The sequence below is a fragment of the Chaetomium tenue genome, assembly GCF_020726465.1.
Source record: "Chaetomium tenue strain MPI-SDFR-AT-0079 chromosome Unknown F5144scaffold_6, whole genome shotgun sequence".
Classification (NCBI taxonomy): Eukaryota; Fungi; Ascomycota; class Sordariomycetes; order Sordariales; family Chaetomiaceae; genus Chaetomium; species Chaetomium tenue.
Genome location: NW_027117334.1, coordinates 3,413,512 through 3,426,943, shown reverse-complemented (window position 1 = coordinate 3,426,943; position 13,432 = coordinate 3,413,512). Strand labels below are relative to the sequence as shown.

Sequence of the window (13,432 nt, the reverse complement as noted above, 5' to 3'; positions counted from 1 at the left end):
ATTCTTTAGGAAGGTTGCATAGTAGAACGCCCCCGCTGCCCTTTAATACCACCCCAAATCATTTGTTGGGCCCATATGTAGGGCTGGCCTTGGGCTGGTGGCCTTGGGCTGGCCTGCCCGGCCCGTTTAGCCTCCGATCTGACAAATATCCAGAGAACAGCTGAACTGGGATCGCGACTGGACCCAGTGCCATGGCCCCATGCATGGATGACCAATACCATAACGGCACACACATAGCTTCTTTATCTTACTGCGCGAGATAACTGCGACAAGTTGGTCCACAGGGAAGCCCGTCAGAATGGGCCAAAATGGTAAGCGTTGCAAAGGGCTGCTGCGCGTCTGCGATCCAGTGATACGACGCTGCTACGAGCATCCCATGGTAAAACCACATGTACCGACATGGATGGAGGTGCTTTTACAAATCCGGTTTGTCCTGGAGGAAATAATCACCTGGGCTGCAGAGAAAATAAGTACCTACATGTAGATAAGGTACCTAGGATGGCTGAAACTTAGCCCGAAGGCACGAGCCGACGGGTAACGGCTAAACGCAAAAAAGAAATCGGCGACATACTCATAGGCGACTCGTAGGCGACTCGTAGGAGGACCTATCTAGCTCGCTCTTTTCAGCTCCCTGTTTGTTCGGTATTCAATATATCGGCAGCAAGGCTTTTGTAACTTTGAGGTTTTTGGACCACACCCTTTGTTCCCGTCAACTGTTCTGTCCCTCGTAACATCCGTCTGGTCCCATGTATGATGTGGAACCAATGATCTCATGCTGTGGTCTTGTTGAGGAGGACTCTCCGACTCACCCGAGATTGGCGAGCTTTACAGTCCTGTTTCCTGGCAAACCATCCATGTGCAAGATCGTGGACAGTGCTAAAAGAGAGCTCCGGCCGAATTCATCACGCCATTGGCTCTGAGGATGGTTGTCCCCATCTAGAGCAGAACGGAGCGGCAGCACTGAGGAGGAAAGAGATGCTGTTCTGGCTTGCCTGGCCGTGTCAGTGTCGATTAAGCTCTCGAGCGCATCACGAAAGAGCGTCAAAAACAGTTCCAAGCACGAGAAAAAGCGGCATGCCCAGAACCGACACGCTGTGCAGCCAGTTACAACCCACTATAGCCCACTAAGTAATCTCGCCTATCGATACCTGAGTTCCGTGCACGGCCCAGTCGGCTCAAGGGTGGAAAACGGTGGCCGATCATATCGCCGCTGGGGAAGGTCCGAAAAGCACCCGACAACTTGCTGTCGAAATGGTAAGGCCCAGGCCTTGAGTATGGGTCGACAACCCCAAAGATCGTCGAAAGAGCATGTTAATCTCCATTGTACAGTACCCCAATGAGATGTTCTCAACCTCAGCCCCTTCCTCAAATCGCGCGGCCTCATCGGGGTTCACCAATGATTGGCGGGAATGCATCGCCAACTGCATAGGGAATGCATGTCGTCGAGGCGATCGTCGGGCAGAACGTGCAGTTGCACAAGTTTGAGAGGGTCGGGGACGGCGGCCTGTGGGGCCGCATCCTTCGACACACCATGATTCCATACCATGATTCCATGAACAAGAACGCGACTATTAGCCGAGAGGTGTGGAGGGGGGTCACAAACGCGTTTGGTTGGCTAAGAGCATGGTTTGCAGCCCAGCTTGCGGTCACAGCAAGAGTTGGAGAACCGAACTAAGTCATCAACTCGGCCCTAAATGGAAGTAAGATAGCACTTCCAGATTCACGTTCTCGGTCTCCCCACAATAGCAACATCCTTGCCTTTTTTTTTTGTCCTCAGAGCGACCAGTTCTAGACCCTTTTGAGCGGATATGGAAGATTGATAATCATTGATTTCAACGCAAAAAACCAAGGTTGAAGGCATTCAATGGCCCATGCCTGGCTGGATGGAGATGCTAACTGGGTCGTGGAGGATGAGTCATGACGCGCTAGTATGTATGTACATAAGTACCTAGATATACACTAGAAGTCTGGGTCCGCAGTTTGCTTTTCCGTGGCCGCCCTGTCTGCCTGTCTTCTCAACTCTACTGTGTATCTCAACCATTCATAGCGTGGCACGCATTGGTGTGAGAGGCACGTGTCAGTTCCACAACTTCTGCTTTCCCCAACACTAAGTTCTCATTCGTTGTGTTCAGGTGGTCCAGGATTCCATGCGGGGAATGCGGGGAATCTGGGAACTGCTGTGAGGTGGTCCCCCAAGCAGAGCCAAGAATGCTTATCACAGTGAGGGCTAAGGCAGTGTGCCATAGGTATCACGACCGTACGTGGAGTGGGCATCCCGTGTTGGGGAAGCAGAATCATACTGATGGGGGCTAGATTGAGCCTGGGCGGGCGCCACAGTGGAACGGGTATGCGCGGTCCAAATGGTCTGATAAGCCACGGTGTTACCGTCGAGAAAGGGCAGTGGACGGCCATTCATTGATGAGTGAACCTGGAATGTTACCCCTCCCACTTCATCTCACCATCACCTGCGGCCCCCCCATCACTCCTGCCTATCTCCTAGCTTGTCACCTAGCCCCTTTCCCGAGTTCAAACTTCGGGGCTTTTGTGAACGCTGCCAACTCCCTTGATCCTAATAACTGTACCTACTTACTTTAATCAATCGACTTTCACAACCGAAATCCCGATCCTGCCTGGTTCTTTCTTTTATAACCATCAGCCCCAGGAGCCATGACTGGTGCGCAAAGTTCCGGATCTTCTCGGGTATTGGACCCTCTAAAGGCCGACCCCAAGGTAAGTCGGATACGTTCTCAAAAGGGACGCTGAGTAACAAACCGTGCCGATGCCTCGCAGCCCAAATCCCATCCTCTTGGGCCGCTAACGGCACGTGAGATCACCGAAGCTGCGGCTCTCACCCGGGCATGTTGGCCGGATAATATCGAATACCACTTCAAGGTTGTAACGCTTCTCGAGCCTGCTAAGGCTCAACTCATCCCCTATCTGGCTGCGGAGCGGGCTGGACAACATCCGGGTAGCATCGACCGGCGAGCATTCGTTGTCTACTACTTCAGGGGCACGGTGAGTCGGGACTTTCCTTGCAACGCCGATCCGTAGACTTATTGACAAATTTTCAAGCACAACCTTCACGAGGCGGTGGTGAACCTCACAACGGGCAAGGTCGAGGCGAATGTGAAACTCGGCCCGTTCACCCACGCAAACGGCGATGGCGAAGAGCTTATCGCGGTCGAAAAAGCCTTGCTGGCCCACCCAGACGTCCAAGCCGAGTTAGCCAAACTCCAACTTCCTGAGGGGACTGTAGTTATCTCTGATCCGTGGATTTACGGTAAGATTCTTCTCCCCGGCGTGTGGAATTACCTCTGATGTTTGGTATTCTAGGTTCGGACGGCGTGAAGGAGGGTAGCTTCTACGATGACAAGCGCGTCATGCAATGCTTTCTCTACATGCGAGACCCTCAGAACTCGGCTGAGCCAGATAGCTGCCATTACGCGTTCCCTCTCCCTACCTCGCCCGTCATGGACCCCACCACCATGGAGCTGATCCGGATCGATATTTTGCCCACGGGCCACGATGAGAAAGTGAAACCCCTCGCTCCATGGCAAGCAACAAGCGCGGCCGAGTATATCCCCGAAGCCCAGACGCTGCGCACCGATCTGAAACCGCTGCAGGTTGTGCAGCCGGAGGGGGCGTCCTTCACGGTCGAGAACTTTTCCGAGCTGGGCCGCTTGATCCGCTGGCAGAAATGGGACTTGAAAGTCGGCTTCAACCAGCGAGAAGGCATGGTCTTGTATGATGTTCACTATGACAACAAGCCCCTCTTCTACCGGCTGAGCTTGTCCGACATGTCGATCCCTTATGCAGACCCGCGCCATCCGTTCCACCGCAAGGCCGCTTTTGACCTTGGAGACGCCGGAGCCGGCATCATGGCCAACAACCTGCAACTTGGCTGCGACTGTCTCGGCAGCATCTACTACATCGGGGGGGTGTTGTCCGACACCTATGGGAAGCCGGTAAACATGCCGAATGTGATTTGTGTCCACGAGCAGGACGCCGGCATCCTGTGGAAACACACCAACTATCGGACGAACCGCGCCGTGGTGGTTCGAAACCGCGAGTTGGTACTGCAAACCATCCTAACGGTGAGCAACTACGAATACATCTTGTCGTTCGTCTTCAACACGGCCGGTGACCTCGCTTACGAGGCGCGTGCTACGGGGATCTTGTCCACGCAGCCTCTTGACCTCGAATTGACCAAGTCGCCTCATCCATTCGGCACCGTCGTACACCCGGGGGTGTTGGGAAGCTTCCACCAGCACTTGTTTAGCCTGCGTATCGATCCCATGGTTGCGGGTCACGGCAACTCGATCGTATATGACGAAGCGGTACCCATTCCTCGGGACCCGAAGCTCAACCCGCACGGTGTTGGATATACCATACAAAAGACCGAGATCAAATCCTCGGGCGGCTTCGACCTGGACGTGAACAAAAACCGCACCTTTAAAATCATCAACCCCGCTGTCCATAACCCGGTCAACCACGCGGCGGTGGGGTACAAGGTCATGGTTCCACCGATGCAGACGATCCTCGCGGATTCGGAAAGCTTCCACAACAAGCGCGCCGAGTTCGCCGACCACAACATCTACGTGACGCGCTATGCCGAGGGTGAGCTGTACGCCGGCGGCCTCTACACCAACCAGAGCCGGGGCGGGGCGGGAGTGCGCGGTTGGGCCAACCGGAAGGACAGCCTCATGGGCGGTGACCCCGTCCTCTGGGTGCAGTTTGGCATCAACCACATCCCGCGCGTCGAGGACTTCCCCGTCATGCCGGCCGAGACGCTGCGTGTCATGCTCAGGCCGGTCAACTTCTTCGATCGGAACCCAGCAATTGATGTACCGTCGAGTAAGCAGGCGGTGAACTGTAGTGTCAGTTTAAACAAACCGGGGGATGGCGTGGAAGAATCGATGGCGGGCATGTCGCTGGGAGGCGAGGGAGGGCAGCTAAGCTCCTGCTGCGCGTCGCATGGAAGCGGGAGTGTTTGACAATGCAATGTCAACAAGCAAGTTGATGGTTAGAGATTGGGAGTTGGTGAAGACATACCTAACTAAGGCAACACTTTGTAGCGCTTTGATGGTGGCCAGAATTAAACAGGATGCCCATCCTGACCATATAGGACCTGGTTTGGTGTCTCGGGTTGTTGTTGCTGCTATCAATCTCTCGACTCATGCATGAGCTTGATACCTAAGTGGTGGCTCCAGAAAAAAAGAAAAAAAAAAGAGAAAAATGGTGTTTGGTTGGTGTCGATCACTGGACCCCTCCCCCCACCTCAGGGAAACTTTAATTTCCAAGTGGGTCCTTGTAACAGCACGCTCTGACCCTTGCGACGTCATCCCCCGCTTCCGTAGTTCAGTGCTATCGCGTTTCATGTGCCAGGCCAGGAAAAACAGTCATTCAAGCACAAGCATTTCCAATGTTTACCGGCTGCTGTTAAGCTTGGACATACATGACACTAATCCCAATTTTTGGCTACCTTTCAGTACTTACCATACGTTAGGTAAGAAATACTTTGTACCGTCTAGTTAAACCTTAAAAAAAAAAAAAAAAAAAACCACGAGCCAGCACGACGGATTCGAGCACACTTCACCTCCATAATAATCCTTTACCCTGATTTTCATTTGGGATCACGACCAACTTTCGCTACGATGCCGCAACAATCATCACAACCATCGCAACCAACCCTAATCAATCTTCCACCACCGCCGTCGCGTCCCGACACGCCTTCTGAGATACCGTAGGTCTCGTACTTGCCAATGCAGCTTGGAAATACCAGGCCGCTTTACTGACCATGCCTGTTGCAACCAGCGGCACCCCAACGAGCACGACCACTTCCTTATCTGCCTTATCGACCACTGCTATCAAGGATGGCCATCGTGGTGCCCTCCATCACCGCGGCCACCAACACAGCCCCTCAGCGAATAGCCTCGAAGCCGAACGAGCCGATCGGATCAGCAGGCTCACAGGCTTGTCTAGTGTCTCGACACTTCGAGGTCCACCCCCAGGACTTGCGCAATACAACGACAATGCCTTGCAGACAACACCGACATTAGCAGGGTTCAATGCGAACGCCATTTCCGCTGCCACCGCCGCGGGGCTTTCGCCAGCCTACTTCAACGCCGCCGGACAGCCAGTCGCCGCCACGAAAGTGAGCACCGTCGGCTCAGCGAGCGCAACCGAAAGCGTCGGCGGGCGCACCAACACCACTATCGAGGTGGGCGACGACAACTCTACACTCGGGGAAGACCGCGATGAGGATATGTTGACCGAGATGGACTCGGTCAGCGCAAGCGGCTACATGGGAGGCGACAACGACGCCATGGACGAGGACCTGGACAACCTCACGTCGCGCAGCGTGGGCGGCTACGAGGACCGCATGTCCGACGACGGCAACGCCAGCCTAGTCGGCTTCGGCGAGGGCGCAGGCAGCACGCTCTCGGGGCCCATATATCATCGCCGGCCGCTCCCCTGGCAAAACAGCGGCGCTTCTGGAACCGGGTCGGCCTCACATTGGGGCTTGGAAAGGAGCAGCTCGGGTCTCAGCGAGACCGCTATGGTATCACCTAATCCTCACCATACCAGCAGCGGCAGCGGCCGTCGAGACTTTGCAGCACGGCCCCCCACAGAGCGTGACACAGGCAGCGATACTCCCGTCAGCCAGTCAGCGGTGCGAGAAAGGCGGGAGGCTCAGATGATGGATGGTGTAACGCTCGACAACACCGACCCGCCTGTTTCTGCTGCGTCGTCAGGAACCGCAGGCGACGTTTTTGTCGACACGACAACGCGTGGCCTTTTGCCCGTTCAGCCCACAACCTCGGCCACGACAGCTACGTCGGCTGCTACGAACCCAGCGCAAGAGAGAAGACGGCGCCATGGCCCGCATCATCATCCACATGCCACCTCGCAACTGCGCCACCCCGAACCCACCGCACCGACGTCAACCCGCGAAGCGGCAGAACGCATCGTTCGGGAGAGACTCGACGAGGGCGAGGGTAGGATTGGAAACGCGGCCTTGGGAAACCCCAGGGCAGGGGAAGGGTTGGGGAAGTTCTATTTCGAGGAACGCCAGGCTTGAGTGTCACGTCTGGCCGGTCGTCCTCTTTTGAGTCTTGTTTAGTTGTTTCTTTTGTTCACATCTGCCACATCTCTAATACCTCGTCGTGTGTTTCCAACAGTGTTTGGGCTTGAGTTCTGGGCCGAGGTTGGGAAGACGCAAAACGGCTGGCTGTGTCATGGGGGTTATGGTTGCGGGTCTTTTGCGAAGGTTCGTCGTATAGCGTGACTGGCGTTTACTGGTGTATTATTAGTCCAGGTTCACAGAGGCTGCTGCAGCGTGTTTGCATCACCTAGAACCTCAATCATGTATCATTCGAGTCAGCTCCTGCATTCATCCTTGGGATTCTGAGCAATTCGGGATATTGTAGAGCAATAAACGGTTAGGCGAGGTATTATTTACAGCGATGATAACCCCTTACGGTCACAGCATGAGGCGCAAAAGATACTCGTCAGCGCCCGCCCCTTCTCGATCTTCACAATACACTCAACATAACGAGCAGTCTCCAGCAATCAGCAATGTAAGACGACGGCTTCCCAGCCCCAAGCGCTGCCAACCCTCATCGAGGCAATGTCGCGGGTATATCCTCCATATCCTCCATATCGCTGCTGACCACACTCCAAGACTTCCCATTGCTCTTCGACGCGCTGTTGGTTTTGGCCATTGCCTGCAAACTCGTCATCTTCCGCTTCTTGGATTTGAGGTCCTCCGCGCCACCGTTCGGCAAAGAATCGCGACGCGACCTCTTCGCAGGCTTGGAGAGGGTGGCCTTAGACGCAGGCGATGAAAGTTCCTTCCTCTTTTCCTTGGTGCCTGTGTCCTCCGTCATACTTTCTCTCCTCTCCCGTCTTTTCGTTCGAGCCGCATGGGCGCCCACACTTGGCGACGACTCCCGCGGGACGGTGCCGTTCTGCTCCTCCTCATAGTGCGGCCTGTTCTTGGCAGATTTGGTATGCGACGCTGCATGCATTGAATCCTCCATCTCGACGTCTTCGTCGGCTGTATTTTGGGAGGGTGGTGTGTCGCTCTTTGCCTCGCGCCGCTTCTTACCACTCTTTCGACGAGGCTCCGTAGACGCAAGGTTATTCTCGTCGTCCACCACAGATGATAGCTGCGCGTCGCTGTTTGGCTCCGTGTCGGCCGGGGTTTGTTCTTGTGACTCTGAGGCCGAATCATCCGCCGGCGCTAGACGACGAGACTTTTTTTTGCCTTTCCGTTGCTTTTTGGTGGAAGCGATTGCGTCGTTCTCGTCCTCATCGACAGACCCAAAATTACCCTCACGCTCATACATTTCGCAGAGGTACCGAGCGCAATCGCGGGTCGTCTTCCACTCCCAATCAGGCACAGCCTTCCGCAACCGTCCCCATGTAACCACAAGAGCCTGGCGCTCGTACCGTTTGCGAAACGTGCCATTGACAATCTGCTTCCAGTTGATCTTCGTGTCTGTTCCGACACCCAAGTCGCGAACCGCACACATTAAACGGTATTTTTCTTCTGCCGTAATCCTTCGCAACTCCTCGCGAGCCTTCTCCAAACGCCACGATTTGCCTGGGGGCAGTACCGTGGGAACGTTGTCGGCCAGTGGCGCAGCTTCGCACATCCTCTTCCATTTCTGGATGCACTGCAAACGAGATCTGGTGTGGCCCATTGCTTCGCTGATGTTGAGCCAGTTGAGGAGCTCGTCGGGAGCTCTGCTGCTGTGCTCCCCGGTTCGCTGGCGGATCTTATCGATAGAATTTTCCACCAACTCGCGGAACCGTTCTTCTTCGCCCTCGGACCATACATCGGTCTTGACAACCTCGCGACAAACCAAGTAGTTCCTCCATCGGTCGCGTACATCTCCTGGGTAGCGGTTGATAAGACCTGCGATGTGACTCCACTTCTTCCCATGAATCTCTATCAGATGTGCCAACTCATCGTCCTGTGCTTGGGTCCAGGTGCCCCGGCCGGCCCAGTTGTGAAAATGCTGCCGACACCAACTGATAAGCTTCCTTCGGGTGCGAAACGGGCAGGCATCCTGGATCGTAGCCCATAGTTGGCGGTGAATCGGCCGGTTACTCGTCTGGGGGTTGTCGTGAATCACTTGGTTGATCTCTTCCTGTGTCAGACCCTCGTCTTCCCGGAAGCGCTCGACTGCGCTCGTGACCCGATTCCGCTCGGAAGAGGAAAGAGGTCCGGTTCGGTACTGCGATGCCCCTATGTTGTTGGTCTGCCGATCCGAATCCTGCCCATCCAAATCCTCTGCGACAGCGTCAGCCTCCACACGTGGAGCTGGCCGGCGCCTTGTTGAACGCCTTAGTTGGGTCGGGGATGCGGCGTTCTCGTGTGGAAGTTCGGCAAAAGCTTGCACGTTGTTTTCCTCCTGGCGAGAGAAAAAGGGCAGCTTTGCCTGCCTCTTGGCGCTATGACGGGAACTCTTGACGGACGAGCCGAGAGGCGGCGAGACCGACTCCCGGTTGCGCGGTAGGGGGGGGCTGCTTTCTTCTGCATCGCTGCCTGTATCGGAGGCGACAGGCGAAAGAGGAGCGCTTGCCTCATTCTGGTTGTCTGAGTCGGACGCGACAAGTGAGCCATCGGGTGCGGAAATCACCGACACTCCATCATCGCCACCTTCGCTTGCTTCGTCATCCGTTGTAGAATGGTGGTCGTCCTCGGAATGAGGTGAGTCAATCGTGTCGTCCATGCCCATCCCAGGCTTGAGCATCAACGGCCCCTGCCCACCCGGTTCGGCGTATCCAGGGTCAGAGTGGGAGCCGTGGGAGTCGGTCGCTGACGCTCTCGATGGTTCGGGAGATATACTGCCGTCGGATTGATGTTCGTTGGGCATTAAGCGCGTCGTCGTTCCGGAATGTCCATTTTCATTTTCCTGGTTTGCAGCGGCAATATCATCGGGCCGAAAGCTCTCGTCAGCAAGAATCGATGCTGATTGGTTGAGATCCTCCTCTGTCGCCCCCACCACCTCCATCGCATCGTCCAAGCTCCCCTTCGACGCCCGCGACTTCCGTTTTTTACGCGATTTGGAATTACTATCACGCCGACCACGCTTTCCCTGCGGCAGTGTGCTCGGTTGGGGGTCGTCATCGATTATTGAGCTGTCGGCAACGGCCGCAGCTTCTTCCTGTATGACATCTCTGATGGCCGCTTTGCCCTTTCCCTTGCTCTTGTTGCTCAACCTAGCCTGCTCCGACGATGAGAGAGTCTGTGGAAGTGCGGCCTCCTCCTCGACATCACTTGCTGACCCAAGCTCGTCGAGCGGCTGGTCTGTATTTTCTGGGGGAAATGGGGAAGGCGCGACAGAACCGCGCATGCGCTTGTTGAACTCTTCGATTTCGGCTTCACTTTTGTCGATTCCAACGTGTGCAGCTGCGGCAGCCTCTTTGAGCTCCCTCCGCTTCTTCTCGGAGAAAGTCTCCCGGCCGCGCTTGCGAGTTGACGACGTGGGTTGGGTTGCCGGTCGGGGAAGTTGTTCTGGGGACACCGCGCGGGCCGGTCGGGTTGGTTGACTGGCGTTTATGATTCGGTCTTCGGGAGGAGGAGAGGGAGATGTCGCGCGAGTTGACTTGGGAGAAAGACTGCGAGACCGTTTTCGTCGCCGACGCCAAGCAAGCGAATCCCGCGCGCCCGGAGGACCCGAGCCTTTATCCGTGACTCTGAACGATGTAGGCATTGTCGATGGAGGGGGCGGTAAGTCGTCAGCGCTATCCGGAGATAGCTGGTCGTCGCGCGGAAGTGGAGATAGCGATCGGGACCTGCCATCAGGCAGCTCGGGTCTGCTAGATTCATTTCCCATGGTGCATATTTTTGAATTTTCCGAGCCAACAATGGAAATGTGTGCCGGGAAACAAATGGCTTGACATGGGACGGAATTTGAGGCAAGCGGGTGGCGGCGACGATGGCTAATCGTCGCAAACGAGGCGATAATGAGATAGGCGGGGAGACGCGGATTTTGGCGTTTTTTGGTTTTGGCAGGCATTGAAGGTTCACGCGCTGCAGAAATTATGGAGACACTACCTATGACCCCACTTCCCTCCACTCCCCCCACTAATAATGCCCGAGAGCTCGACTTCATTCTGTCACTCGGCAAAACATCACAAAAAAAGCTAGAATGAGTATCACTTCCATTATCATTCCTCTCATGTTTATAAGATGAACTGAGGTATGCGCCTATGTAAAGCTTAAGTCGGTCCCTATCAGTATGCTCTTTTCAGCCCTGGTAGCACTGGTACATGTACAATTACCGGATCCCTCTGTCCTGCAACTTTGCCATGAGTCTGTTTCATTTGATGTTAATAATTTAGCATCGAATGGCACCTGAACAAGCCTTTTCCCGACGGGAAAGTACATAATTTCAAGATTCGACCGTCATAAGAACACGACCCAAATTCCCGATCCCTCGATCAGTTACCGGTCTTGCTACCTCTGCGGGATCCCGACGGGCCGGGAGTGTGTTTTCCTCCAATGGAAGCCATTGATTTGTTTGCTTCGCTCCCTGTCTGCTTCTGGAACGGACTGGACTTTCGAGGCCGCAATCTCGAGAAACTGAGAACTCTCTTCAGCTTCTTCAGCCTTGACTCCCCCTCCTGCTCACTATCGGAGCTCCAGCGGGATGTTACAGCCGCATCATCATCTGATGTAGGCGTCACCGGGCTAGTCACTGGAGTCGCGACGTTTGACGAAGACTTGGCTTTATTCAGCTGCGGGTTTTCTCTCGCTGTGGCGCCCGGCTGTTGGTTTAGATATGGCTGCTGCGACAAATCGGGAGGATGCTGCAGGAAGCTCGGAGGATTCAACAAAAAGTCGGGAAGCGGATATGGCAAGGTCGGGGACGCCGCCTTTGGCCGAGTTTCAGTCGACCCAAACTCCTGGCGGCGGGGACGATAAATCTCTCCGCCACGATTTCGAAGAATTGAAGCAGATGCGGCTCTTGCGGCTGTCCCGGGTCTGGCCACTGGCGGTTTTGATGCCACCTGTCCGGTAGGCATTGACACATCTCGTGGCCGTAGCTGTGGCCGTGCCGTGGGAGCAAGTTGCTTCCGAGAGGCCCTTGGCGTAATGGTTCGCTCTGATCCTGCGTCGTCGTCACGGCCCGACTCTGGATACTCTGGCGACTTGTCAACAGCCCGGGGCAGGAGTCGGGGTGCTGTAGCCGGTGCCGTGTCCGGCACCACGACTGGCCCTGTGGCCAAACGCAGCCTCTGCTGCGGACCGGAATGTCTGTTCCTAGCCGGCTGCGGCGGCAGTGGAGGTAAGGACCTATTGGGCGGAGGGTGTGGAGGAGGAGGAAAGGAAAGATCTGCCCATATCACCCCTTCAAGCTTTGGTGCGTTTCCGATCGATGTCGCTGCTGGTTCTGTAGTCTCAATCTGTGATTCTTCAAGTTCCACTTCAGTAGGCCAACTTGTGTCGGCAAAGTCATCTATGAGGCGGAGGAGTTCATTCGTATCAGGATCAGGGCGACCATCGTCTCGTGGTGTTGAACGCTGTGCTACTCGTCTTGTGGGGATGTTCAATGGCAGCACCGGCAAACTGGGCAACAGACGCTGTTGTGTGACATCGCTGGCAAAGGTGTCTGTGGAAGAACTAGAGGAAGCGGTTCCTCTGTCATTCTGGGTCGTGGTCGAGTACAAAGCCCGGAAATCATGGGAAGAAGCACCACCTCTCAGATCTGGGCTAGGCATATCGTGGCTGATTCCATAGACGTGCGCGACTTGCCACAGCTGTACCTCAACCCCATCAAGTGAGATTCGTGTACAGGGGTTGGCTAATTCCTCTGGTGTAAGCCGGGGGAGACGCCGTTCCTTTCGGTTCATGTTCCCATAACAAGTCTAAACCATAGGTGTTAGCATTTGTGCCGGTCGCATATTCAGCAGTGAAGCGGATAAACACATGCCGTCAGTTTGGCAGACCTCTGCCCTTGGTACCAGTAAGAGAATTTGGAAAGTGAAGTAAAGCTTGAAGTCCTGGATGTGACAAGGCCTATAATTAAGAGTGATGAGAGGGTTCTTCAGTGCACGCACAAAGCAGGGGATCCAACTGATCGGTAGAAAGAAAGTATTGTGAGATCGCTGACCGCGGGGTTGTTGGGCTTGCTCTCGAAAGAGACTCGCCAGGGACAGTGCGGGAGACAGTTTTCATGGTAATTGCACGCAATGGCAAGAGAAGGAGGAGCAAGAGCAAGAGCAAGAGCGCGTTTTGTTCAGACGGTATAATATTCCATCACACAAAATGGCAGGGGCAGGAGCAGAAGCGCGTCTTGTTCAGACGGCAGAAGTTCCCATTGCAAGAGTAAGAACGCGTCTTGTTTAGACAACAAATGGTTTCCCACAGAGAAGCTTAACCAAGGATTGTAGGTAGCTATATAGAATCTCGACT

The 13,432-nt window shown here is 55.0% G+C and overlaps 4 protein-coding genes across 4 annotated transcripts; 2 read left to right on the top strand and 2 right to left on the bottom strand.

The window, feature by feature from the left end:
* Positions 1 to 2,540: 2,540 nt before the first annotated feature.
* On the top strand, positions 2,541 to 5,084 carry F5144DRAFT_368681 (copper amine oxidase). The gene is made up of 4 exons (XM_066784469.1): positions 2,541 to 2,730; positions 2,791 to 3,015; positions 3,073 to 3,280; positions 3,334 to 5,084. Exons 1-4 carry the CDS (start codon positions 2,668 to 2,670, stop codon positions 4,992 to 4,994), a joined length of 2,157 nt encoding a protein of 718 aa, XP_066640378.1. The 5' UTR covers positions 2,541 to 2,667; the 3' UTR covers positions 4,995 to 5,084.
* Positions 5,085 to 5,210: 126 nt separating this feature from the next.
* Positions 5,211 to 7,453, top strand: F5144DRAFT_583934 (uncharacterized protein). Its single transcript, XM_066789585.1, has 4 exons — positions 5,211 to 5,228; positions 5,392 to 5,402; positions 5,541 to 5,743; positions 5,815 to 7,453. Exons 3-4 carry the CDS (start codon positions 5,655 to 5,657, stop codon positions 7,079 to 7,081), a joined length of 1,356 nt encoding a protein of 451 aa, XP_066640377.1. The 5' UTR covers positions 5,211 to 5,228; positions 5,392 to 5,402; positions 5,541 to 5,654; the 3' UTR covers positions 7,082 to 7,453.
* Positions 7,454 to 7,619: 166 nt separating this feature from the next.
* On the bottom strand, positions 7,620 to 10,850 carry F5144DRAFT_497327 (uncharacterized protein; the record flags this gene model as incomplete). The annotated part of the gene is made up of 5 exons (XM_066786200.1): positions 7,620 to 8,093; positions 8,163 to 9,655; positions 9,782 to 9,960; positions 10,051 to 10,238; positions 10,356 to 10,850. 5 exons carry the CDS (start codon positions 10,848 to 10,850, stop codon positions 7,620 to 7,622), a joined length of 2,829 nt encoding a protein of 942 aa, XP_066640376.1.
* Positions 10,851 to 11,148: 298 nt separating this feature from the next.
* F5144DRAFT_583929 (uncharacterized protein) lies at positions 11,149 to 12,984 on the bottom strand. The gene has a single exon (XM_066789584.1). The coding sequence runs from the start codon at positions 12,868 to 12,870 to the stop codon at positions 11,458 to 11,460; it is 1,413 nt and encodes a 470-aa protein (XP_066640375.1). The 5' UTR covers positions 12,871 to 12,984; the 3' UTR covers positions 11,149 to 11,457.
* Between the last annotated feature and the right edge of the window lie 448 nt (positions 12,985 to 13,432).

What these genes read in the sequence shown, in the direction of transcription:
- F5144DRAFT_368681 (XM_066784469.1), top strand. Translation starts at nt 2,668, where the DNA reads ATGACTGGTGCGCAAAGTTCCGGATCTTCTCGGGTATTGGACCCTCTA. An exon ending in CTCTAAAGGCCGACCCCAAG is followed by an intron (nt 2,731 to 2,790) that starts GTAAGTCGGATA and finishes GATGCCTCGCAG; the next exon opens with CCCAAATCCCATCCTCTTGG. An exon ending in TCTACTACTTCAGGGGCACG is followed by an intron (nt 3,016 to 3,072) that starts GTGAGTCGGGAC and finishes CAAATTTTCAAG; the next exon opens with CACAACCTTCACGAGGCGGT.
- F5144DRAFT_583934 (XM_066789585.1), top strand. Translation starts at nt 5,655, where the DNA reads ATGCCGCAACAATCATCACAACCATCGCAACCAACCCTAATCAATCTT. An exon ending in GACACGCCTTCTGAGATACC is followed by an intron (nt 5,744 to 5,814) that starts GTAGGTCTCGTA and finishes TGTTGCAACCAG; the next exon opens with CGGCACCCCAACGAGCACGA.
- F5144DRAFT_583929 (XM_066789584.1), bottom strand. Translation starts at nt 12,870, where the DNA reads ATGAACCGAAAGGAACGGCGTCTCCCCCGGCTTACACCAGAGGAATTA.